Source organism: Bubalus kerabau, chromosome 14 (genome assembly GCF_029407905.1).
Source record: "Bubalus kerabau isolate K-KA32 ecotype Philippines breed swamp buffalo chromosome 14, PCC_UOA_SB_1v2, whole genome shotgun sequence".
Taxonomy (NCBI): Eukaryota; Metazoa; Chordata; class Mammalia; order Artiodactyla; family Bovidae; genus Bubalus; species Bubalus kerabau.
Window position 1 is genome coordinate 39404222 of NC_073637.1, and position 26782 is coordinate 39431003.

A 26782-nucleotide genomic window follows, 5' to 3' on the forward strand; every position below is an offset into this window, starting at 1 on the left:
TTCCACTCATTTCTCCCACCTTCAGCCCCCTGCTTCTGGCAACCACAAGTCTGTTTTCTCAGTTTGTTTTTGTGTGTTTTCTGTGTTTGTTTGTTTTTCAGATTCCACATAAAAGTGAAGTCATATAGTGTTTATCTTTCTTTGTCTGACTAATTTCACTCAGCATAATGCCCTCAAATTTCATCAATGCTGTTGCAAATTCAAGGTGTTTTTCTTTGGTCGTAATTGTCCCAGGAATGAGCATCTTTCGTCAAGTATTTGTCAACACCCATGATTTGGTGAAATGACTGTTAATATAGCTCCTTCTGTGAGAATTTTATTGCAGGGAAACTCAATTCATTGAATGAGAGATGTTAACATTAATTTTTAAGGGTTGCATTTAGGGACAAATTAAATAAAACTGGTTTAGTCTCTTTCTCCTCCTCCTCGGTGCTTTTATAAGTTCTTGAAATTTCTTATTTAGGAAGATTTGTTTATTAACTCATTCATTCATTCATGTATTCAGTCTCTTAACATTTACTAGAACTCTACTTGATGTGTATTTTCTATTTTTAACCAGTGCAACATACAAAAAGGTGAGGAGAGTAGAGAAAAGAAGAGCAATGTAGAAAAGCACACACTAAAAAGTATGAAAATGGAACAAGTAATTTTATGAAAATATGTTTCGAGGAGTTCACCCACTTCCACACAATTTAAAGTAATTCACTACCTTCAAACTACACCTTAACAATATAAGGACCAATATAAGGGCACTAAAACACTAATCTATTTACATTATAGGGAATTTTTTTTTTTTTGTATTTGTACAGAATTTTAAATTTTATTTTACTGTGGTAGGAACACTTTACATGGGATCTACCCTCTTCAATTTTTGAGTGTACATTATTGTTGACTGTGGGCATGAAGTTGTATAGCAGATCTCTAGAGCTTAGTCACTTGCTTGACTGAAACTCTATGCCTGTGATTAGTTACTCCCCATTTCTCCATCCCCTAAGCCCCTGACAACTACTAGCCACTCTCTGATTCTATGAATTTGACTGTTTTAGATACATGGAATTATGCAGTATTTGTCCTTATGTGACTGGTTTATTTCCTTTAGCATAACGGAGAAGGCGATGGCAACCCACTCCAGTACTCTTGCCTGGAAAACCCCATGGACGGAGGAGCCTGGTAGGCTGCAGTCCATGGGGTCGCAAAGAGTCGGACACGACTGAGCGACTTCACTTTAACTTTTCACTTTCATGCATTGGAGAAGGTAATGGCAACCCACTCCAGTGTTCTTGCCTGGAGAATCCCAGGGATGGGGGAGCCTGGTGGGCTACCGTCTATGGGGTCACACAGAGTTGGACACGACTGAAGCGACTTAGCAGCAGCAGCAGCAATGTCCTCGAATGCCTTCATTCATATTGTAGCATATTGCAAAATTTCCTTTTTTTAAAAAGATTAAATAGTATCCCACTGTATGTATATACCACATTTTCTTTATGCATACATCTGTTGATGGACATTTAGGTTGTTCCCACACCTTGGATATTGTGAATAGTGCTACAATGAATGTAGGAATGCTAATGTCTCTTCAAGATCCTGATTTCAGTTATTTTGGATAAGTACTCAGAAGTAGGTTTGCTGGATCACATAGTAGTAATAGTTTTAATTTTTTTCTGAGGAATCTCCATATTGTTTTTATAGCAGTTGTATCATTTTGCATTCCTACAAGCAGTGTGCAAACATTCCAGTTTCTCCACATCCTTTTCAACTCTTGTCATCTTTCTTTTCTTTTATTGATAGTAGCCAATCTGACTACTATCAAAACAAGAAAAGAGGTGCGAGGTGACATCTCATTGTGGTTTCATGATTTGCATTTTCCTGATGCTTAGTGACAAGCATTTTTTCATATACCTGTTGGTCATTTGCATATTTTCTTTGAAGAAATGTACATTCAAGTCCTTAGCTCATTTTAAAATCAGATTGTTAGTTGTATTACAATTGAATTTTTGGAATTCCTTATATATTTTGGAGATCCACACCTTATCAGATATATGGTTTACAAGTATTTTCTCCCACTCCATAGGCTGCCTTTTCACTCTGTTGATTGTTTCCTTTTCTGTACAGGAGATTTTTGGTTTGATATAGTCCCACTTGTTTATTTATATTTTTGCAGCCTTTGTTTTGGTGTCATATCCATTAAATCATTGTAAAATCCAATGTCATGAAGTTTTTCCCATGTGTTTTCTTCTAGCGTTTTTATAGTTTTGAATCTTATGTTTAAGTCTTTAATCCCTTTTGAACTAGCTCTTGTTTGTGGTATAAGATAAAGGTCCAGTTTCATTCTTTTGCATGTTTTCCCAGCACCATTTGTTGAAGAGACTTTCCTTTAAACATTGTGCATTTTTGGCATCCTTGTCAAAGATTAGTTTGCAGAATATATGTGGATTTATTTCTGGGTTCCCTGTTCAGTTCCACTGGTCTATATGGCCATATTTTTGACATTACCATACTATTTTGATTACTATAGGTTTGATATATAGTTCGAAATCAGAAAATGTGATGCTTCCAGATTTGTTCCTCTTTCTCAAATTTATCATCCTTATGGTTCCATATGAATTTTAGAGTCGTTTTTTCTATTTATGTAAAAAAAAGTCATTGAGATTTTGATAGAAATGTATTGATTCTGTAGATTGCCTTGCATAAAATGGACATTTTAATAGCATTACCTCTTCTAAACAAGGAAGTGAAGTGAAAGTCGCTCAGTCATGTCTGACTCTTTGCAACCCCATGGACTGTAGCCTGTCAGCTCCTCTGCCATGGAATTCTCGAGGTCAAAATACTGGAGTGGGTAGCCATTCCCTTCTCCAGGGGACCTTCCCAACCCAGGGATTGAACCCAGGTCTCCTGCATTGCAGGCAGATTCTTTACCAGCTGAGCCACAAGAGAAGCCCAATGAACATAAGATTTTTTAAAATTTGTTTGTGCCTTGTTTACTTTCTTTCATCAATGTTTTGTAGTTTTCAACATACAAGTCTTTTACCATCTTAAGTAAGTTTAATCCTAGATATTTTATAATCTTGGTGATAGTGTAAATGGGATTGTTTTCCTAATTTCCTTTTTGTATAGTTCATTACTAGTGTATAGAAATGCAACTGGTATTTTGTATTTTGATATTGTATTCTGTAACTTTACTAAATTTTTTTTATTAGTTCTGACAATTTTTAATGGAGTCTTTAGGGTTTTCTATATATAAAAATTTCCATCTGAAAACAGAAAATTTTACTTTTTCCTTTCTGGTGTGGATGCCTTTTATTTATTTTTCTTATGTAATTCATCTGGCTAGGATTTGCAGTACTGTTGAGAGTGAGTATCCCTGTCTTTCTCCTGATCTGAGAGGAAAAACTTTCAATTTTTCATTGTTGGGTATGATATTAGCTATGAACTTTTCATATGTGGCCTTCATTATGTTGAGGCCATTTCCTCTAATTATAGTTCGTTGGGAGTTTTTATCATGAAAAGGTGTTGAATTTTGTTGTCTATTGAGATGGTCATGTGATTTTTATTCTTCAATCTATTAATGTGGCATATCGGTTAATTGATTTTTGTATGTTGGACTATCCTTTGCATCCCAGGTAAAAATGCCTTTTAGTCATGGTGTGTGATCCTCTTAATGTGCCATTGAGTTCAATTTGCTAGTATTTTGTGATGATTTTTGCATGTAAATTCATCAGGGATATTGGCTTATAATTTTCTTTTCTTGTGGTGTCTTTGTCTGGCTTTACAATGCTAGCCTCATAAAATGAGCTTGGAAGTGTGCCCTCTCCTCCATTTTTGGGGGGACAGTTTGAGAAGAATTGGTGTTAATTCTGACCTAAATGTTCGGTAGAATTCTCCTGTGGAGCCATCTGGCCCTGGACTTTTCCTTGGGAAATTTGCAGTTACTGATTCAGTCTCCTTACTAGTTCTAAGACTGTTCAGACTTTCTTTATTTAGTCTTCTGGGGATCTCCTTGGAAAATGTGGGGCTCTGAATGCATAAACCATCTCTTCCCTTCTGAGTGAAATTAGGGGGTAGGGTATCTCTTCCTCATTATGCTAAGCCAGGAGCAGTGTCTCTGGTGAGAGATGTCTTGAACCTCACTACTGACTTGGTGAGTCTGGTTTTACATTCTCCGGGATGCAGGAAACTGTTGGTTGGTTTCTGATTTCTCACAAAGGGAAGTTGTCTATAAATTATTGCTGTATTGGTGTGTTTGTAGGGGGAAGGAAGACTTTATCTGCCATCTGGCTGACTTCACTCTTCTGGGGATGACGATATTTTTAACTACTCTCAATTTTGCTCATTATAAAATTTTAATGGAAAAGGTAGTTTTGAGGAGGGGGCCCTGATATTCAGAATACTTATTATAAATGACCTAAAATTATTTTAATTTTATTGACATTTTCTTTATTCCATTTAGATAACTTGAAATTTCCTATTTCAATACGTTCTGAGCCCTGTATAACATTGAAGGGAAGCCGTGGAATACTCTATCTCTACTACATTCCAAGTAAGTCCAAAATTTTTTTCTTGTAGATCAATGAAAAGGGCTCCATAAATATCAGTGATAAATGATGAAGTTCTTAATGTATGTGTATTAGTTTTCTATTGCTATGTAACAAATTATCATAATTGTAATGGCTTAAAACAATACATATTCTTTATCTCACAGTCTGTGTGTGTCGGTAGTTTGGCCATGGCTTAGCTGTGTCAGCTTTAGAAGGTCTCCCCCAGGTCTGCAGTCAAGATGTTGGCCAGGGTTTCTTCTGAAGGCTCAACTAGCAAAGAACCCACTTCTAAGCTCAGGTGGTTGTTGACAGTGTTCAGTTTCTGTCTGGCTGTTGGCCAGCTTTCAGTTCCTTGCTGTCTGGGCCTTTGCAACATAGTTTCTTGTGTCCTTGAAATTAACAAGGGGGACAGTTAGCTAACAAGATAGAAGTCACAGTCTTATACAGCCTAATGATGAAAGTGCCACCCTATTATCTTGGCTATTTTCTATTTTTTAGAATCAAGTCACTAGGCTTGCTCACACTCATGTGGAGGGATTATATAATGGCATGGTAAAAATGGAAGCAATTTGAAACTTCTAACCATCTACTACCTATATCCTTCCTCAGTTATTAGCTATTCAGCTGATAAGTAAAGTTGGGTTTTCATGACTCAAAGATTTGTATATGAGCAGTACTCTTGCCTGGAAAATCCCATGGACAGAGGAGCCTGGTAGGCTGCAGTCCATGGGGTTGCTAAGAGTCAGACACGACTGAGCAACTTCACTTTCACTCTTCACTTTCATGCACTGGAGAAGGAAATGGCAACCCACTCCAGTGTTCTTGCCTGGAGAATCCCAGGGACGGGGGAGCCTGGTGCGCTGCCCTCTACGGGGTCGCACAGAGTCGGACATGACTGAAGCGACTTAGCAGCAGCAGCAGCAATCCAGGACTTCTTTTTTCCCTAAAGGTGAACTTTAAAAAAAAAATACAGTGATGATGATATGAAAAGAAGCAATGCTTTTTGTTTTGTTTTGTGTTTTTTCTTCTTTTTCCTCTTTATGATTTTATTTGCTATCATCTTAGTAAAAGTTAATTGGATGATGGTGATAGCATTGGGCTGGATCTAAGGCTCCATGAAAATACACAAAACTTTCTTCCTGGGACTTCTCTGGTGGTCCAGAGGTTAAAAATCTGCCTGCCAATGCAAGAGACATGGGTGCGATCTTTGGTTGGTCAGACAAGATCCCACAAGCCACCGTGCAACTAAGCCTGTGCATCACAACTACTGAATCTGTGCTCTAGAGCTTGTGAACCCATATGCCTCTAGGGCCCATACTCTGCAACAAGAGAAGCCACTGCAGCGAGAAGCCCCTGCTTGCCACAGCTAGAGGAAGACCACGTGCCGCAGTGAAGACCCAGCATAGCCAAAAAAATCCCCCCAAACCAACTTTCATCCTTTCCTACCACTCAATTGTGTCCTGTAAAGATCCCAGGAAACTTCGGTTGTAATAATCATCATTGTCATTATTGTTTTTCATCATCACCATTATCATTTACATCCTAGCTTATATTTGGAGTTTATACTTTAAAAAAGTGCTTATATATATATATAAGCTTAAGAAACATTTATTCCTGAGTTTAGTTCTCCAGCTTATAGGAAAAAGTGTAGTTGAGAATCCAGAAATGATAGACAATAAACTTACATTTTAATTTTCCTGCATCTAATCATTTAACCTGTATCCTGACACTGTGTTTCTGCATTAATTTATTCATTTAAAAATACTTAGTAATTGTGTAGTTTATTTCAAATATTATGATATGTACTGTGAATTCATTGATAAATAAGACATTCTCTTGACCGTCAAGAATCTCTCAGTGCAATAGGAGAGACAGAACTGTAGATAATATATTACCATAAATGAAATGATAGCAATAAGGCTTAGTGGTAGCACAGAGGAAAGAATAATGAACTGTTTGCTCTACTTTCTTAGCCAAGGGTGAAAGCAATAATCTAAACTTATTTTTTTTACTGAAGTGTAGTTGACTTACAATATTATAGTAATTTCAGGTGTACAACATAGTGTTTCAGTACTTTTAAAGATTATAATTCATTTAAAGTTATTACAAAGCAATAGCTATATTTCTCTGTGCTGTATGGTATATCCTTGTTGCTTATTTCACACATAGTAGTGTGTATCCCTTAATCCCCTAAAATAATCTAAATTTTTACCCCATGAAAGCTCTACAATTTCTTCCTCTTTTTCTCAGGTTTTGTTTTCTGGTCTGTGTGGTGTGCTCTACTCCACACACCACAAATACCTTTGTGGTATTTGTGTGTGTTTGCAGAAGTGATTATTTACATAACGAATGACCTCATTTTCAAGTAAGCCCATTGCCCTTAGACACAGGAAGCAGACCTTCCAGATCCAAGTGATAATAATACAACACAGTTTTACTTAGGGTTCTCTGAAACTCAGATACCAAGAAAGAATTAGACATACAAGGGATTTTTTGCAGGGTGCGGGGGTGGGGGAGGGAAATTCTTAGGAACGGTAAAGGAAAGAGGAAGCCAGAGCAGGCAAGGAGAAGATTCAGACTGAGGTATTGGATTGGCCTACTAGTTTTGAAATGAGAGAGAAGAAAGGAGAATTTGGTAGGATGATCATCAGATTAAAATGAATCCCCGAGACACCGTCAGCAAGGTAAGCGGGGAGCCTTCTGCGTGTCACGCGTGCCCCGTGACGGGCAGGAGTGGACTGGTTCTAGTGCCACGGTCATTACAGGAGCCCACTGTGAGCGTCTGGTCTCTGAAAGTGCAGGAGCTGGAGGCTCTCTGCCTACTGCCCTCCTCCTCACAGATTCTTTGGAAGGGAGTTTTCAGCAGTACAGCTCCAAGGCCACCACAAATACTTTAATCATTTAGTAGATATGACATTTATGTAACATTATATTAATTCAGTAGTTAAAGTATTATTTGGTCATATTTTTTATAATGCTTTCTTTTTATGACCCGGGTTTCCCTAGACTATACTAGAACATCTATGTGAAATTGTGGGCCATATTAATAGAAATCAACCATATTTTTGTGGCCCTATCTCTACTTAAATTCAGTAAGAGCTATAACTGTAATCTTGAACCAAAAATAGGTTAGGAATGGAAATCATTTAAGACTTTGTAGCCTTGCTAATAGAATTGTGTGTCACTATTAACTAATTGACAAATACAGCTGGATCATACACCTTCCTCAAAGTTATTTCCAGAAGTTCCCAAAGTTGTCATGCTGCTGCTGCTGCTGCTAAGTCGCTTCAGTCGTGTCCGAATCTGTGTGACCCCATAGACAGCAGCCTACCAGGCTCTGCCGTCCCTGGGATTCTCCAGGCAAGAACACTGGAGTGGGTTGCCATTTCCTTCTCCAATGCATGAAAGTGAAAAGTGAAAGTGAAGTCACTCAGTCGTATCCAACCCTCAGCGACCCCATGGACTGCAGCTTACCAGGCTCCTCCGTCCATGGGATTTTCCAGGCAAGAGTATTGGAGTGGGTTGCCATTGTCTTCTCCGATAGGTGACCTCAAAAAAAGTCCTCTTCACCGAAGCCCCAAGAGCCACCATGTCCCAGTCTCTCACTCCAATATCCATATTGATATCCCTGACCTGCTGAGGCACGCAAGTGAGACTTCACTTCGACCGTTGTTCACAGTGACCACAGTGAACTCTAACACGACCACAGTGATGTCTAAGAGCAAGAAGCTTCTCAAGATGTAAAGTATCGAGATGTCAAAGCAACACTTTCTTGGAATCACTGAAGCGTAGAACCAGTGTGTTCCACACAGAAATGGAAGAAGGTTCTTTGTTTTGCATCATCATTGGATGCCATGCTACCATGTGCCTTTATCTCAAGACATCCCCCATGAAAACAGATCTTCAGCTTCCATACACATTCCTGCTTTGAGAGAGGTTCAGGTCCAAGTCCATGGAGTGGACCATGCGGGCCACTATTTGAAACAGACTGTACGATGTTCTCCTTCTCTACATTTAACCCTGAAAGTAGAGAAATGGAGACAAACAAGGAAGTTAGCTGGTACTATAGGCTCAGAGTAATGAGGACCTGCCTTAAGATAGTAGTAATGGGGATGAAAGGAGGCCAGTACAATTTACCAGGGAGGCCAGTAGAATTTACCAGGATTAAGAATTCTAGTGCTGATTTGGTAATGAAGATGAGGAAATCAATTTAAGATCTATTGGGGGTGGTAATAAGTGACATTTGAGTAGAGATACTGAATGAGCACAGAGGACAGGTGCTCAAAAGAAAAGTTGAAACCAAACACGACGATTTAGAAGTTATTACCCTTTGTGGTATTTAAAGCTGGGAAGAGTGTGCAGTGTGAAATTAAGAAGCACTGAAGTTAAAACCCTGAGAAAGATGAGTCAATGAGCTAGACCAGGGAGAGGAATCAGAATGGTTCAAGGACGACACGAAGAGAGTGGCAGTACCAACAAAAAACGAAGAACAGTGTTTTGAGAAAGGAGGTGACAGTTCTGTTAAGCATAGTCAAGTTCAAGGTAAAGATAGAAATTTTTTTTTTTTTACTATGGCTACAATGAGTCATGGTGACCTTATTAGGAAAATATTTTCCACAAAGTAGTGGTTACAATACTTGTTTTCATTATAAAAGAGATTGTACATCCTGTCCAGTTGGGCCAACTGAATAACTTAGAAGAGATGAGCCAAATGCATTTCTTCCTGGAATTTTCCATGTTCATTGGTAATAAGGAAATTCATAAGGAAATAATAAAAAGTTGATCTATTTAAGTTGTAATCAACGGGTTCAATTTTATCCTCCAAGAAATCTTTCATCAAAACTACTAAAACGTGGGCATGAGTTGATTATAATTATTGTTACTTCCTCTCCCTTCCCTTTCTTTTGAATCTCCTAGTGGAACTGTGACAACAATTGGAAATTTTGTATTTTCAGTTTGATAGTTTTCTCAGAAATACAGATTCTTCTATTGTTTGGCATAGCACAGATAATTCTCACTGAGGAACATTCTATTTGATTACAATTGACTAGTGGGCCTCTCAGAACTACAGTTTTCTCATCTACAAAATAGGATAGTGATATCCATATTACAGATAGTTACGATGATTAAGTGAAATAATGTAGGAAAAGCACAAGGCATATTTTAAGTATACAGTCAATGTTGGTTATTAAACATTTATTAAAAAATGCCTTATTTGAAGGGCTAATGAATTTTTTTTCTCTTTAAGGAAGAGATATAAAGAGCTTGTATTTCAATATCTATCTATCTACTAAGTCCATGAATTTCCCATTGCGCAAAGAAGTTATTTGCCGAGGATATGATGATGATTTTTCCTTTTGCAGAGCTCTGAAGGGAGGTAAGCATTCAATTCACATTACTCTCAGAATAGAATATAATGTCTTATGAGAGTGCTGTGAAAATTAAATACTTTAAAAATGTGGAGTTCCTTTTCTAACAATAATTCTTCATTTCCACCCAATGTTTTTCTTTTAGCAGCCTAAACAACATTTTACAATTATGTTATTGGATTATTATTAAGATGACACTTATTTCGGTGTGTTTGAAGAGATATTAACATTTTTACCTTGTTTAGATTAACATTGTATGTTTACCTTTCATTATGGCTCTTGTTTTCTAAACATTGCATTTATTATTTTTCATAAAAACACAGTAGCTTTTTCTATGCAGTTACATTGATTCCTTCAATGTCTTTTCTTCCTCTTTCTCACCTGGAGTTATTCACAGAATCATAAAATTTCAAAGTTTAGGACCTTAAAGATCACTTATTGCAAACCTATGAATTTTTCCATAATAATTTTTAAAGTATTATTTTAAATAGTTAAAAAATTCTATATATTATATTTTCACATTACTAAAAATTGGAAAGCATAAACAATTAGAAAAGTCTACCCCAGATTAGGGAACTAAGATTCCAAAAGACAGCAGCATGCCCCCTTCCCCAAACAAAATGTTTCTAAGTGAATCAATCTCTTGCTACAAAAATGAAGCTTTAAGATGCGTCTCCCAACCAACCATCTCTCCTCATCTCTAACTTGTCTGCCACCCCCAAGCCACATACAGATTGTGCAGCTGGCATTGTTACGAGTCTGGGTTCAGAGTTATAAAGGCCTGAGCCAGTGTCCCAGCTTTTCTGCCGACCAGCAATGTGGCCTTGGGTGTTATTTAACTTCTCTCAACCTCACTTTCCTCCTCTGAGAAATGGGGACAAGGAAACCTATTTTATGTGGCTTTAAGGATAAAATTAGAGAATCTGTGTTAAAAAAAAATTTTAGTAGAGTGCTCAGTGTGAGAATTCAAGAATTATGATGATTAAGTATGCATTTTTGTTCCTGACTTTATAGTCCTGTCATTTTTATAAGGCAGGAAACCAATGTCTGCAGTGGTTCAGCAATGTGCCCTTGGTCTTTTGGAGATCTGGTAATGGAGTAGCCTCTAGAACTGCTCTTCCACTGGACCATACTTTCTTTCTCTTTGAAAGAAATCCCTGGGGATTCTCTGGTGGTTCTGTGGTCAGCGCTCTGCACCTCCACTGCAGGTAGCCTGCGCTTGATCCTTGGTCAGGGAACTAAGTCTCCACAAGCTGCATGACATGGCCAAAACCCACCCCTCACCCCACCCCCCAAAATACACCGAAAAAGCAACAATGACAACAAAAGCGTGAAAGATATTCTCTCGGCAGATTACTGTTTATAAAGTGTCCTCTTCTCTCATACAACAGTTTTACAATTACTTAATCTCTGTGGGATTATGTTGACATTTATATGAATTTTCGAAGTCTCACTTTTTTATGATTGAAGATGTATCAGACTCAACCCAGACTGCCTGCTTCTTCCCACTTCCCCTCCTTTCCTTCCACAAACATCTGTTGAACTTAATCTGAGAAAATCATGATTTCGGGTGTGGTGATTCCAAGTCTATGCTTAGGTTCTCTTTCTTCAGGTCACCTTGTTCTGGGAAAGATAGTCATGGTAACAAATGTTACAATGAAATGTCATAAATGCTAGTAGATTATATGCTCTTAGTTTTAATTGCATAGTTATCAATTTACTGTGACAGGAGAACTCATGAGGCTTCAGAGACTATTAGAGTCTTAAATCTAAGAACCCTAGAGAGTAAGGAAAAAGGACATTCCCTGAGATGAAATAGCATATACAAACTTGTCTAGCCAGGAAACAATAGTTTATTTGGAGAGTAGCTTTTTCAAAAAAGTTTTTATTTAATTATTTGGCTCACTGGGTCTTAGTTGTGGCATGTGGGATCAAGTTCCCTGACCAGGGATCAAATCCAGGGCCCCTGAATTGGAGTCTTAGCCATTGGACCACCAGGGAAGTCCCTGGAGAGTAGCTTTTTTATAGTTGGAGCAGAATGTATTTGTGGGAAATTGGAGATGAGCCTAGAAAAGGGGCCAGGGTAGTGTAAGTCATGGGTTAAATACCAGCCTGAATCTTGTTGTTAGTGGGTAGGGGTGACCCAAGGAGATTTCTGTTTTTGCAGATAACTAGTGTCCCTGTGGAAGTGTTACCCAAGATAAGAGGCTAGGCAGGAAATTCAGGCAATCTTCATTGGGGCCCCTGTTGCAGCCAGGGGAAGTGAAAATAAGTAACAAATTGCTTTGTTCACTTTCTGAGATGGGGCCAGCTGGTTTCTTATATGGAGTGAGAGTAGGAAGATCCCCTGGAGAAAAGAATGGTTACCCACTCCAGTATTCTTGCTTGGAGAATTCCATGGACAAGAGGAGCCTGGGGGGCTAGAGTCCATTGGGTAGCAAAGAATCGGACACGACTGAGCACCTAACACACTGGGATAGGACAGAGGAGTTACTTAGGTAGTTTGCCTCCTCCTTTGGTGGTGTTGAGTGCAGGGGACAAAAGCACAATACCCTGTTTTTGCTCCCAACATCCTGTTTTTGCTCCTGGCTCTTCAGAAGTGGCAGTTGGGTTTTTTGGCCTTTTTGTATCCTATTGTCCATAATTTGCCCCAACTGCGCATGCCTGCAATTATTTGTAGTCCCTTATAGTTTCTGTCTGTTTCGTTGCTAGAGGAGATATTTGTCCAGGTGTAGGTACTATAGCAAAGGTTCCCAGGTCCCAGCCTGTCTCAGAAGGAGGTGGGTTTTGGCTGAGGTAAGAAATTTGGATGGAAGGAAATGCAGCTGGGAGGCTGTGTAAGGGACCATGAGGGAGGCCCTGGGAGTAAAGAGAAGGAGACGAAAGAGAGTATTTTGGGAGACAGGAGTGGTGGGACTGCTGACTGATTTGATGTGGCAGGTAAACATCAAATAAATCAAGAACTGCTCCAGGGTGTTGATTGGATGGATAGAAGTGCCATGATTGGAAATGATGTGTGTAAAAGGAAGGGACAGATTTTTAAAGAGAAAGACAGTGGGTTCTGGTTTGGCATGTTGGGCTCAAGGTAATTTGGGAATATTCAGATAAAGAAACTCACTTGGCAGCTAAGTACATGGGCCTAGAGATCAGGACATTCTGATTTAAGAAGCACTGATGTTATCAACAGACCTTTGAAAATTTGCGAATCAAATGAGTAAGGAAAATACTCAACGACTTGTTACAAAGGTCCTACATTTTTAGGATGTCATACGTAGAGAATATGGGCAAGTGAATAAACTGTGGAAAATTCTTAAAGAGATGGGAATACCAGACCACCTGACCTGCCTCTTGAGAAATCTGTATGCAGGTCAGGAAGCAACAGTTACAACTGGACATGGAACAACAGACTGGTTCCAAATAGGAAAAGGAGTACGTCGAGGCTGTATATTGTCACCCTGCTTATTTAACTTATATGCAGAGCATATCAAGAGAAATGCTGGGCTAGAGGTAGCACAGGCTGGAATCAAGATTGCTGGGAGAAATATCAATAACCTCAAATATGCAGATGATACCACCCTTATGGCAGAAAGCAAAGAGGAACTAAAGAGTCTCTTGATGAAAGTGAAAGAGGAGAGTGAAAAAGTTGGCTTAAAGCTCAACATTCAGAAAACGAAGATCATGGCATCCGGTCCCATCACTTTATGGGAAATAGATGGGGAAACAGTGGAAACAGTGGCTGACTTTATTTTTCTGGGCTCCAAAATCACTGCAGATGATGATTGCAGCCATGAAATTAAAAGACACTTACTCCTTGAAAGGAAAGTTATGACCAACCTAGACAGCATATTAAAAAGCAGAGACATTACTTTGCCAACAAAGGTCCGTCTAGTCAAGGCTATGGTTTTTCCAGTGGTCATGTTTGCATGTTAGAGTTGGACTATAAAGAAACCTGAGCACTGAAAAATTGATGGTTTTGAACTGTGGTGTTGGAGAAGACTCTTGCGAGTCCCTTGGACTACGAGGAGATCCAACCAGTCCTGGGTGTTCATTGGAAGGACTGATGTTGAAGCTGAAACTCTAATACTTTGGCCACCTGATGCAAAGAGCTGACTCATTGGAAAAGACCCTGATGCTGGGAAAGACTGAGGGCAGGAGAGAAGGGGATGACAGAGGGTGAGATGGTTGAATGGCATCACCGACTCAGTGGACGTGGGTTTGGGTGGACTCTGGGAGTTGGTGATGGCCAGGGAGGCTTGGTATGCTGTGGTTCATGGGGATGCAAAGAGTTGGACATGACTGAGCTACTGAACTGAACTGAACTGAAGATAAAAATTACACATAATCTTTCCACTTCTTACACATAAACACACACACACATCTTCATTTCTTTCAAAAACACATTTTTGAATAAATAAGTGGATATTTCAAAGGCATTTTAAATTTAATGTCTGTTAACCCTGTTTTCAGGATTTCGCTAGGGTTTCTGTAACAAAGTACCAAGAATTGGATGGCTTAGAACAACAGATTATGGTCTAACAGCTCTGGAAGCTAGAAGTCAGAGACCAAGGTGTTGGAAGGATTGTGCTTCCCCTGAAGCCTCTTGGTTAGGAAGGATCTGTTCCAGGCCTCCCTCCTAGCTCAGGGGGCCTGAGGAGATTCTTGCCTTGTAGATGACCATCTTTCTCCTGTGTCTCCTTGTGTGGTCTTCCCTCTATACATGTTTATCTGCATGTCCAGATTACCCCTTTTTATAAGGACACAGTCATATTCAATTAGGACCCACCTTAATCTTAACTTGACCATCTGCAAAAATCCCATTTCCAAATAAGTCTGTGCTCAAGGTACTGGGGGTTTGGGCTTGAATATCTGTTGGGGGGACACTTTGCAACCTATAACACCATCTGAGGCTTGGGTCCTATGTGCTGCATAGGTGCAGGGAAACCTGGACTGGACCACCAGTGAGCTACGTGGATACCTTTTGGGGAGAGCAGAGAAGGGTCTAAGCTGAGGTTCTGTCTTCCTTTTCTCTGACTCTGCCTTGTTTCTATCTTGGCTTCTTCAAGAGGCTTCACATTAACTCCCTATAAGAGGAGAATGGGAGATATATCTTTCTTGGAAAGAAATACAGCTGAAAAAGAGGGCTGCCCCACAGAAGAGGTTAGAGCTCCTTCTCACCTGACCTGGTAGACATTCAGGCAAATTTCCCAAATAGAAATTTGGGAGTTACTATTTTTTTGGCTGCACCATGCAGCATGCAGATTCTTAGTTCCCTGACCAGGGATCAAACCCATGCCCCCTGCAGTGGAAGCACGGGGTCTTAACCATCAGAAAAGTCCCTTGGAAGCTACTCTTGATTTCTTCCTCAAACTGTAGTCCCATCCATCACTCTCTCTTACGAAGTTGGCAGTGTTCACTTCACAACCAGGGCCGTATACTCAGGAGGTCTTCACATTTGGGCTTTACTATTCTGGGATTGCAGTCTTGAGATTCTTAGTCATTTTATCTTTGAGTGTGTGTTTTGTACACAAAGTGTGATGGGACAGTGGTATGTATGCCCACCTACTCTGGACAGGTTCTTGGCTTCCTGCTGTTCACTGCCCTGTTAGCACCCTGGTCCCTTCTTGGCGTCCCCCATCTTGTCCCATCTGGTGGCACCTGTTACCCTCTACCCCTGGTGGAGGCCTGGAGCTGGGAGGGTCAGGGTCAGGCACAGTGTCCTGCAGTGTCTGGGGTGGGGTATGGCAGTGACCACCCCATGTGGACTGGCTGCACCATGACACTGTTTAGTGGGTGACTAGATGAGGTCTCACCTACAGCAGGTAACTTATGGAGGTATTTTATGGAGGTTGCAAAGCGTTTGAGGGTCATGTGTGGGTCTGCAGGCCTGTGGTAGAGAAAGATGCCTGATTTGGCTTCCCTGCCTTCCCCTGGAGTATGAGGCAACCAGTTGTCAGGCCCACAGTTTGCACAGGTTTCCCCTACCCTCACACCATCTCCCATCATTACGGAGCAGCCCCTGGGTGCCTGCGAACTTCTATATTTACCTTGCGACTGGTGCAGGGAACATTCTCAGATTCTTCTATGCCTGGAGGACCTTCTCAACCTCCTTCTGAATTTTCTGAGTCTGGCTTGTAACGGTTTCTTCTGACCAGCTTCAGGCACCTTCTGGGATGAGCCATGAAATACAAATTGTGAAACTTCAGTGATTCTGCCTTGGAGTTAAATGCTCTGATATTTGTGTTTACAATTGATATTATACAATATAAAGAGGAATGGTAAAATTCATGCTAATAATTTAAAATTTTGTTTTATTTTGAATAGATTAAATAGCAAATTAAAACTATGGCGGTAACTGTAGTTAGCACTGCTGTGTGGTTTATTTGTAAGTTGCTAAGAGAGTAGATCCTGAAAGCTCTTATCACAAGGGAAAAAAAACTCTTTTTGGTTTTATGAGGTGATGAATTACTGTGGTAATTATTTAGTGCCGTGTGTAAGTTAAGTTATTATGCTCTACACCATAAACTTCTGTGCTGTGTCAATTACATCTCAGTAAAACTGAAATAAAAAAAGATTAAAACACTATCATGGCAAATCCAGAGGGAGAAAGAGAGACTGTGAAAGAAAGGAAAAACTTTATATTTTAGTATCTTTAATGGATGTTTCCCCAGCTTTCTAAATAAGTACCCCTCCCATTTTCTTTCTTTTTAAAAAATATGTTTAATTGCTTATTTGGCTGTGCTGAGTCTGTTGTGGCCTGTGGAATCTAGTTCCCTGACCAGGGATCAAACCTGGGCCCTCTACACGCTAAGTCTTAGCCCCTAGACCATCAGGGAAGTCCCTGGGTCCCTATTATCATTTTGTGCTTAGCCTTGCAAATTATGTAACTGGTCTTAGAGCCAGGTATGCAGGGACCAGGTAGTACCAAGAGCTGGAAATTCAGAAGTGACCAAAGCACAGCCCCTGTCCTCATGGAGTTTGTAGAGCAGTGGAGGAAACAAGATGGTCACTAAGTCATGAAGATAAATATGAAAATGAAATAAGGTTCATTTTACAGTACATGCTCTCAAGAAAAGCAGCAGGATAACTAGATAGAGCATGATGAGGGAGGTTACCTGAGGTGGGGGTCATGAGGGGCCTTTACCTCCCGTCTCTTCACCATTATCACTGCCTCCTGGGCTCTGACTGGTCTCCCTGACTTTCAGTTCCGTTCAGTTCAGTCACTCAGTCGTGTCCGACTCTTTGCGACCCCATGAATCGCAGCACGCCAGGCCTCCCTGTCCATCACTAACTCCCGGAGTTCACTCAGACTCACGTCCATCGAGTCAGTGATGCCATCCAGCCATCTCATCCTCTGTCGTCCCCTTCTCCTCCTGCCCCCAATCCCTCCCAGCATCAGAGTCTTTTCCAATGAGTCAACTCTTCACATGAGGTGGCCAAAGTACTGGAGTTTCAGCTTTAGCATCATTCCTTCCAAAGAAATCCCAGGGCTGATCTCCTTCAGAATGGACTGGTTGTATCTCCTTGCAGTGCAAGGGACTCTCAAGAGTCTTTTCCAACACCACAGTTCAAAAGCATCAATTCTTCGGCACTCAGCCTTCTTCACAGTCCAACTCTCACATCCATACATGACCACAGGAAAAACCATAGCCTTGACTAGACGAACATTTGTTGGCAAAGTAATGTCTCTGCTTTTGAATGTGCTATCTAGGTTGGTCATAACTTTTCTTCCAAGGAGTAAGCGTCTTTTAATTTCATGGCTGCAGTCACCATCTGCAGTGATTTTGGAGCCCCCAAAAATAAAGTCTGACACTGTTTCCACTGTTTCCCCATCTATTTCCCATGAAGTGATGGGACCAAATGTATGATCTTCATTTTCAGAATGTTGAGCTTTAAGCCAACTTTTTCACTCTCCACTTTCACCTTCATCAAGAGGCTTTTTAGTTCCTCTTCACTTTCTGCCATAAGGGTGGTGTCATCTGCATATCTGAGGTTATTGATATTTCTCCCGGCAATCTTGATTCCAGCTTGTGCTTCTTCCAGTCCAGCGTTTCTCATGATGTACTCTGCATATAAGTTAAATAAGCAGGGTGACAATATACAGCCTTGACGAACTCCTTTTCCTATTTGGAACCAGTCTGTTGTTCCAGTTCCAGTTCTAACTGTTGCTTCCTGACCTGCATACAGATTTCTCAAGAGGCAGGTCAGGTGGTCTGGTATTCCCATCTCTTTCAGAATTTCCCACAGTTTATTGTGATCCACACGGTCAAAGGCTTTGGCATAGTCAATAACGCAGAAATAGATGTTTTTCTGGAACTCTGTTGCTTTTTCCATGATCCAGCGGATGTTGGCAATTTGATCTCTGGTTCCTCTGCCTTTTCTAAAACCAGCTTGAACATCAGGAAGTTGTCCTCTTAAATCCAGCTACTGTACAGTCATGTGACTCAACTCTCCAAACAAAATCTGACTAATTCACACCCTTGGTTGTTTCCCCATCACCACCATTCTCTTCCCGTGGAGTCTAAGTCAATTCATGCTAACTTCTTCAATTTTACTTCTTTGCACTCCTGCTGCTTCTTTGCTTTAATGACACTGAGCCCCTTTCAGGCATACCTGTAAACTATCAGAATACTGATTTTCACCTTCCTGCCTTTGCTCCTCTTTTTCCAACCACCTGGAATATACCCCCTACCTACCTTCCCATCTTTTATGTCAGTTCAATTGTCATAATAACATTAACATCAATGAAAAATTAATAACATCATTGATAATATTAATAACATCATCATTATTATTCATAAGATGCTCTGGGGGTTGTAGAAAGGAGTAACATTTAATGTTATAATAGATAACATTTGAATGTTAATAATATTTAATGAGACATTGTTCTGAGCACTTACATGTATTAACTTCTATAGCTCTTGTCTACAAAGAATGTCACCTGCCATATCAGTAAACAGAGGATGTTGTGGCCATTAAGCCATCAGCCACTGCAGCTGCTCCCACCCCTTCCCTCTAAAGTAGACTGTGAGGGGATTGAGGACGGAGAAAACAAGATACTGGCCCATGATACTGGCCCTCAGATCTAGGGCATGTCTGAGGTACATATTAAAGGAAAGATTCCATGAGCATCTTCCTATACATAGAAAAGTGCTAAATTCATGAACCTGAGTTGTCTAGATTTTATTTAATAGAAATCTTTTGATGTTCCAACTACCTCAGTTTTTTTTTTTTTCTTTGCAAGAACTCCTGTGTATTTTGGCTTCTCCCTTATCTCTTTGGAGCAGTCCCTCTGAGCTATCTGAGAGGCTGTCTTCTGGGCTTAAGTCCTCAGTATGTCTACTGTATAAAATATAGTTCTCAACTATAGGTTGTGCTTTTTTTTTCACTCGACACCCTCATAATAATCCTATGAAATAGACATTATTATCTATTGTCATTTCGCTGAGGCGCAGACAAGTTAAGTGACTTGCCCAAAGTCACATACTGAATAAGTTGAGGACCTGGGATTAAAATTCAAGCAGGTCAGGCCCCAGAAGCATCACTCTTAATAAAAAACTATCCTGCCTTCATCCTTACTGCATCTTTTCATCACACAGTGAATTTGTACTGGTTTATTTGCATGTCTGTGTTCCAGGAGACTTTAACTTTTTGATGGGAAGGATGGTATTGTACTAACCTTGTCTCCCCAGTCCCTGGTGCAGAGTAGGCTTTCAATAAATATTTGTTGAACTATTAAATTTGAATTCAATTAATCTTGAATAAAAGATCCTAAGATCATTAAGATATGGTCACTTTACTGAATTCAAGAGCCAATTTTCTCAATGTATGAGCACCCCTAATAAGAATACCCCCAGAAGGAAATAAATAAATCCTTATTTGGGAAAAAGAACATATAGATGCAGACATTATCCAATCATTTGCTATTAAGGATTGTCTTTAGCCAACTCAGAGAACAGTAATCATTATAGTTTGCATTTGGCTATTTTTATTACTTTAAAAAAGATTTTTGGGGCTTTCCTGATGGCTCAGTGGTAAAGAATCTGCCTGCCAATGTGGGAGACACAGGTTCAGTTGTTGGTCCCAGAAGATCCCACATGCTTCAGAGCAACTAAACCTGTGCACCACAACTATTGAATCTATGTTCTAGAACCCATGTGCCACAAGTACTAAGCCCGTGTGTGTGAACTACTGAAACGTGCATGCTCTAGGGCCCATACTCTACAATAAGAGAAGCCACTGAACTAAGAAGCCCATGCCCACAACTGGGGAGTAGCCCCCACTTCCTGCAACTAGAGAAAAGCCTGTGCAGTAATGAAGACCCAGCACAGCCAAAGATAACAATAAATAAATTAAAAAATTTAAAAAGATTTTTGGTCACTATTGCTTTTGTTAGAGAGTCAAAGCATTTTTCTTTCTATCCCTGCCCTTTAAGTTCACTCCTTTGTTGTTTCTGTCTGGGTCAGTGGATTTCCCTGAATTTCTGTTTCCCACAGCTTCTGCGGGGCCAGGCCCATGACTATGCATTTCAACAGTGACTACATACCTAGGCTTCTCAGTGGTGGGGTTGAAAGGAGCTTTGATATCCTGGCTGCCTCCCAAAACTCTCCTCCACCTTTAGGAAGATTTTTCTTTATCATTTCCTGCTGAGATGCAGCAACAACAAAGATGCACACATGTAACGTGGGATGAAGCGTATTAGCACTAGCTTGTTCATCATTCATTCATTATTGAGACCAGTGGGCCTTACAAGTTTGTGTCCACTAGGGGATGAGATACAGGCTGATACTGAGAGGGGCTCAGGGTGGCAGAGGAAGCCACGGGGGAGTCATAGACAGGGGATAAGATTTGTTGTTTCTCTACAATTTTGCTTGGATTACTTTTGCCAGTAGTAAAATTATAAAAGGTACATATCATACTGTTTGTGTGTGCTAAGTAGCTTAGTCGTGTCTGACTCTTTGCAACCTTATGGACTGCAGCCCACCAGACTGTTCTGTCCATGGGATTCTCCAGGCAAGAATATTGGAGTAGGTTGCCATGCCCTTCTCCAGGGGGATCTTCCTGACCCAAGGATTGAACCTGTGTCTCTTACATCTCCTGCATGCATGTCATACTACAAAAAAAAAACCAAAATTACCTAATATTGGCCAATAACTTTTTCTATTTTGGTTGCAGAGACTGTGAACACAACAATACAATTCTCCTTCAGGGGAATACGATTTTCTAAGGTATTGTTCAAGTCGTTTTGTACTTCTTTAATGTTTTGTTGTAACAGATGTGTTAAGAATTTGAAAAAAAGCAATCCACAACTTCTAAAAATATTGATTCAAGATTAAGATGTTCGAGATTGTTTTTAAACTTTTTTTGATTTTGTATATTTTGCTATTTATTCTTTCTGTAGAATATGGAAAAATAGAAAACTTACACCAAAGGAAACCCTTTTTATTTTTTTTTTAATAATTTTGTTTATTTACTTTTGGCTATGCTGGGTCTTCGTTGCTGTGCAGACTTTTCTCTGGTTGCAGCGAGCGGGGGCTACTGCCTAGTCAGAGCATGCAGGCACCTCGTTTTGGCGGCTTCTCTTGTTGTGGAGTTTGGGCCCTAACGCAGGTTTCAGTAGTTGACACCTGTGGGCTCGGCAGTTGTGGCACACGGGCTTAACTGTTCCGTGGCATGTGGGATCTTCCTGGACCAGGGATCAAACCCATGTCTCCTGCATTGCCACTGTGCCACAAGGAAAGCCCAAGAAAACTCTTTTTAAATTCCAACATATGTTGCTAAAAGTAATGCAAACGCTCACTGTTAATATGATGAGTGATCTTCGGGTGAAAGCATTATTGTGACCACTGTGTGTAACTCAGTAACTGCCTCCATGAGTAATAACGAGGGGCAATTTTAGATATTTGCATTAGAAGTGCAATGAAACTTTGTACATTTCACTTTTGGTTAACTATTTTAAAATAAACATTAATAATACATATTCTTTACCTATTTTGTTTCAAATTATCAATATTTCTAATGTTTGAAAATGTCATAGGCTAGTCTAGAAAACAGAAAGTATTAAGTAGCTTTCTGCTAGTAAGACAAAATTCTTATAAAAGTCTTACAAGATAGAAGCATCTAACATTTTATATTACTTGTATTTCATTTTAGGGACAATACAACTGCATTACAGAAGCCATCGAGGGGAACACTGAAGAAAAGCTCTTTTGCTTGAACTTTACTATCATACATTACCCTGATTTCAATTAGAATAAATCAAATATTTGCTTTTATTTTTCAGAAGTTTTATTCTTCACTTAAAATATTTTTTACACTGTATATTTGTTTGCTAGGTCTGCCATAGCAAATACCACAGACTAGGTGCCCTAAACAAGATTTATTTTGTTCTGGAGGCTAGAAATCTGAGATCCAATTGTCAGCAGATTGGGTTCCTTTTGAGGCCTCTCTCCTTGGCTTGTAGATGGCCTTTGTCTCCCTATGTCCTCACGTCATCTTCCCTCTGGGCATGTGACCCTAATCTCTTATAAGGACACCAGTCATTGGTTTAGGGCCTACCCGAGTGACATCATTTTATCTTACTTGTCTCTAAATCTAGTCACCTTCAGAGGTACTGGGGTTAGGACTTCAGCTTGTGAATTATGAGAAGTCACAATTCAGCCTGTATCACACAGGTAATAAATATAATCTCTCCAGTTGCTCGACTTCTCTCCAATTTCTGCATCTGCTTTGGAACGAGTTGCCAGCATTGGTTGACTGGACTCCTCTGCTGCCTCCTGACTGACCACCCTACACCTGGTCAGGCACCTCAGGTAAGTTATCCTTCACAGAGGCAGTTTCAATAATACTTTCAAAATACAGCTCATGGTGCACATGGAAGAAAACAAAAACAAGCCCCTCCTATGGCTTTTGATCCCGTTTGGGATACAGTTGGACTCTTTTGGAGGGTCTGCTAGTCCCTACCCACCTTTTCCCTCCCCAGCCCCTTTTCCCACCGCCCTTCCCTTGCTCTCTGTGTTCTAGAATGTGCCATACTCCCTCCTACTCCAGAGCCTTCACCCACACAGTTCCCTCTGCTTCAGTTACATGCATGCACTCTACATGACCCGTATCCCTTATCAGTGATAGGTGTGGATCTTCATTGGCTCAGATGCTACTTTCTCAGGGAATTCTCATCGGGTAGCAGGCAGCACACCTATGACACTTTTGATACTGGGCAGGGGCAGTCCTGAGTAAAACTGTACAGAAACTGTGTCACGTGGAGCCAGGCTTTCAATCTCCTGTGGCTTTCTTGGTCCCCCAGATCCCTTTCCTCCACCCACCTTTACCTATCCGGGCAGGGGCCGGCTTACGTTGTGATAATGCTTTTGTTGACCTAGGTTACTTCCTTCCAGTTCTTAACACTCTTTTTGTCATCACAGGCAGGGTAGTCAGCTCAGTTTTGCTTACCACTCTTGACTAGCACCTAGTATAGTACTTAAGCTTGAATTTGCTCTGAATCCATATTTGTTGAATGGTTAAACAAACATTTTCTTCTTATAAAATATTCAAATAATACATTATCTATAGAACAGTATTCACACAGTCATTTAACGAAAATTTATTGAGCACCTGCTATATGTCAGGCTGGATGCTGGGGGTACAGCATTTAACAACCCAGATAAGAAATATTTCAGTTCTTATTGAGTTTATATTTTTGTGGGAAGAGACTGGCAACTAAGTTACTTTAGAAGCAAACATGGTGTGCTAATTGCCCTGAACAACAATAAAGCAGGGGAGGGGGTAGGGATGGAGGTGGGGAGGTGATATGGTTTTACTTTCAGATAGGGTGGTCAGGAAAGGCCCCACCAAGAAGATGATACTTGAAAGAGATGAGGGAGCAGCCCATGTGGCTTTCTAGAAGTAAAGGCTTTGTAGTTGAGAGAAAGCTGATTTCAAGGGCCCAGGGTTGGAGTGTGTTCTTCCTTGAGGAGGAACAGGGAGCTGTTCAAATGAAGGGCGTGTGGCGAGATGCCGTTAGAGAGGTGTGTGTGTTGGGGGTGGTAGGCATGTGCTGTGGAGTTTGATGGGCCATTCTTAGGACTTTGACTGTTGCTCTGAATGAGATGGAAAGTTCCTGGAGGTTTCTTTGAGAGAGAATGACATTGGTTCACATTTTTAAAAGGCAGCTGTCTACTTAGATGTGGGAAAAAACAGGGAGCTTTTTGCGACCATCTAAGTAGGGAAGGAAGGAGGAGGAAGTTGAGAGGATTTTGAGTAATCTATGTGAAAGGTGATGGAGGAAGTGGTGATAAATGATCTAAGCTGGATATATTCTGAAAGTTGAGACAAGTCCAAAAATACTTCTGCTGATGAGTTGGATGGTAGAGTATGAAACAAAGAGAGGAGTCAGGGATGATTCCAAATGGAAGGATGGAGTTGCCATTACTTGAGATGCAGAAGTCAGGGAGGAGCATGTTTTAGGGGAGAAAAATCAAGAACTTTGTTTTGGACATGTTGAGATATCTATTAATCCAAGTGGAGACTTTGGGAAGGCAGTGGATAAATGAATTTGAAGTTCAGGAGAGAGTTGGAGATGGAGATGGACATTTGGAAGTTGCCAACATGTAGAGAGAAGGGTTGACAGAGAAAATAAGAGGTCCAAGGATTGAGCCTTGGGGTTCTCCCTCATCAGGGGTGGGAGTGGGAGGTGTAGGAGAAGTCAGCAGAACAGAGGGAGTGGCCATGGAAGTAAGAGAAAACCTGGAATGCTAGCCTGTTGGAAGTCAGGTGAAGAAGCTCTTTTAATGATTTTGATCTGCTCATCTGTTAAATAAGATGAAGACTGAGTGCTGACTTTTGGATTTTGCAATGTGGGGGTCTGTGATTTGATAATGTCACCAGTAGAGAGTCCCCAAACATTGATTCCAACCTTGTGCCATTCAAATCTGGGATCAATTATTAAGCTCTTTCTCTCTCTCTCCTTTTTTTTTTTTTTTTTTGCCTTTTCATACTGTTAAAACTCAACATTTAAAAAACTAAGATCATGGCATCTGGTCCCATCACCTCATGGCAAATAGATGGGGAAACAGTGGAAACAGTGACAGACATTGTTTGGGCTCCAAAATCACTGCAGATGGTAACTGCAGCCATGATTAAAAGACGCTTGCTCCTTGGAAGAAAAGCTATGACCAACGTAGACAGCATATTAAAAAGCAGAGACATTACATTGCTGACAATCAAGGTCCGTCTAGTCAAAGCTATGGTTTTTCCAGTGGTCATGTATGGGTGTGAGAGTTGGATATAAAGAAAGCTGAGCCCTGAAGAATTGATGCTTTTGAACTGTGGTGTTGGAGAAGACTCTTGAGACTCCCTTGGACTGCAAGGAAATCCAATGAGTCCATCCTAAAGGAAATCAGTCCTGAATATTCATTGGAAAGACTGATGCTGAAGCTGAAGCTGAAGCTGCAATACTTTGGCCACCTGATGCAAAGAATTGACTCATTGGAAAAGACCCTGATGCTGGGAAAGATTGAAGGCAGGAGGAGAAGGGGATGACAGAGGATGAGATAGTTGGATGGCATTGGTTGGTCGGACTCATATCCAACTTGTTGGACATGAGTTTGAGCAAGCTTCGGGAGTTGGTGATGGACAGGGAAGCCTGGTGTGCTGCAGTCCATGGGGTCGCAAGGAGTCGGACATGACTGAGGGACTGAACTGAACTGATTGTGGTCTCTGTAGTGCCCTGTGTAATCCCCACTCACCAAGGTTTGAGGTAGGAGGGCAGGTCTTTACCCACCTCTATTTCATCCCTTAAGGGGAGGGGCTTGGGGATGAGGGTCACAGCATAGCTTCCTCTAAAAACACTTCCACAAATCTTCCCCTTTAAGATCCTTCCTTGCCAGAAAGATCCCTTGACCTTTTTAATACTTGAGGTAAATTCTTTATATGCTTGATGTAAATATTTTTTATGTACTTCATGTGTGATAGCTCTTTCTGTAACTGTTGAACTCTTGAGAGGATTCCAGAGCTGCAAATTCGGTTATCAGATATTCCCTGCTCCCTGATGCTGCCTGGTGTATGCTGTAGTCCTGGCTCCATGGATCCTGATTTGCTAGATCAGCTAGTGTGGGGTGATCTCCAGGGAATTATTGGTCTATTTGGGCACTTGACTGAAGTTGGCTCAGTCAGACTACAGGGAAGAGCTAAAATTCCTCGTCTGTCTCACTGGATATAAACCAGAAGGATGTTGCCTCCATTTGTGCTGACAGTCATCTGATGACCATAAGGGGAACCTGACTTTGGATGAAGCCAATACTTTGGACAGAGGAATAGAGAATTAGAAAGGACCTGAAACTCTGCAGACACTTGAGTCATTGGATTAACTAAGCCAGACCCAGCCTACCTCTGAACAGTCCTGCTATTGGTTTAGTGAGTTGGAATCAGAACTCTGTTACTTGCAGCTGAAAGCATTCTAGTTGATTTATAGCTACATGATCTGACTCATCCTGGAAGTCAGCCTAATTTCAGATTTTATCCCTCCCTTTGTTCCCTTCTGGCTTTCTCCATTGTTTTATTTTTTTAATTTTATTTTTAGAATTAATTTTTAAAAACTGAGGTGGCATTGACTTATAACATTATATATTTCATGTGTTCAACATTATATGTCTACTTCTGTATACCCTACAGTCTGCTCTTAACCAAAGATTTAGTTTCCATCTGTGTGAATATGGATAACCTCCTTTACCATTTCACCCTCCCCACCTCTCCCCTTCTGGTAACCACTACTCTGTTCTCTGTATCTACAGTTTGTTTTCACTTTTCTTATGGCTTTAATCCTTCCATTGCTGACACTGTGTGGCAACTTACCTATTATGCATACTGGGCTCAATGCCTAGGCCT

The 26782-nt window shown here is 40.5% G+C and overlaps 1 protein-coding gene across 1 annotated transcript in view; it reads left to right on the top strand.

Annotated features, from left to right (window-relative positions):
• Positions 1–22707, top strand: part of LY96 (lymphocyte antigen 96) — a 36336-nt gene extending 13629 nt beyond the window's left edge. The window contains exons 2-5 of the mRNA XM_055546298.1: positions 4448–4537; positions 9784–9912; positions 21077–21129; positions 22055–22707. Coding sequence (XP_055402273.1) covers positions 4448–4537; positions 9784–9912; positions 21077–21129; positions 22055–22153 — 371 coding nt within the window. The 3' untranslated portion in view covers positions 22154–22707. The remainder of the gene's footprint in view (positions 1–4447; positions 4538–9783; positions 9913–21076; positions 21130–22054) is intronic.
• The last annotated feature ends 4075 nt before the right edge of the window (positions 22708–26782 follow it).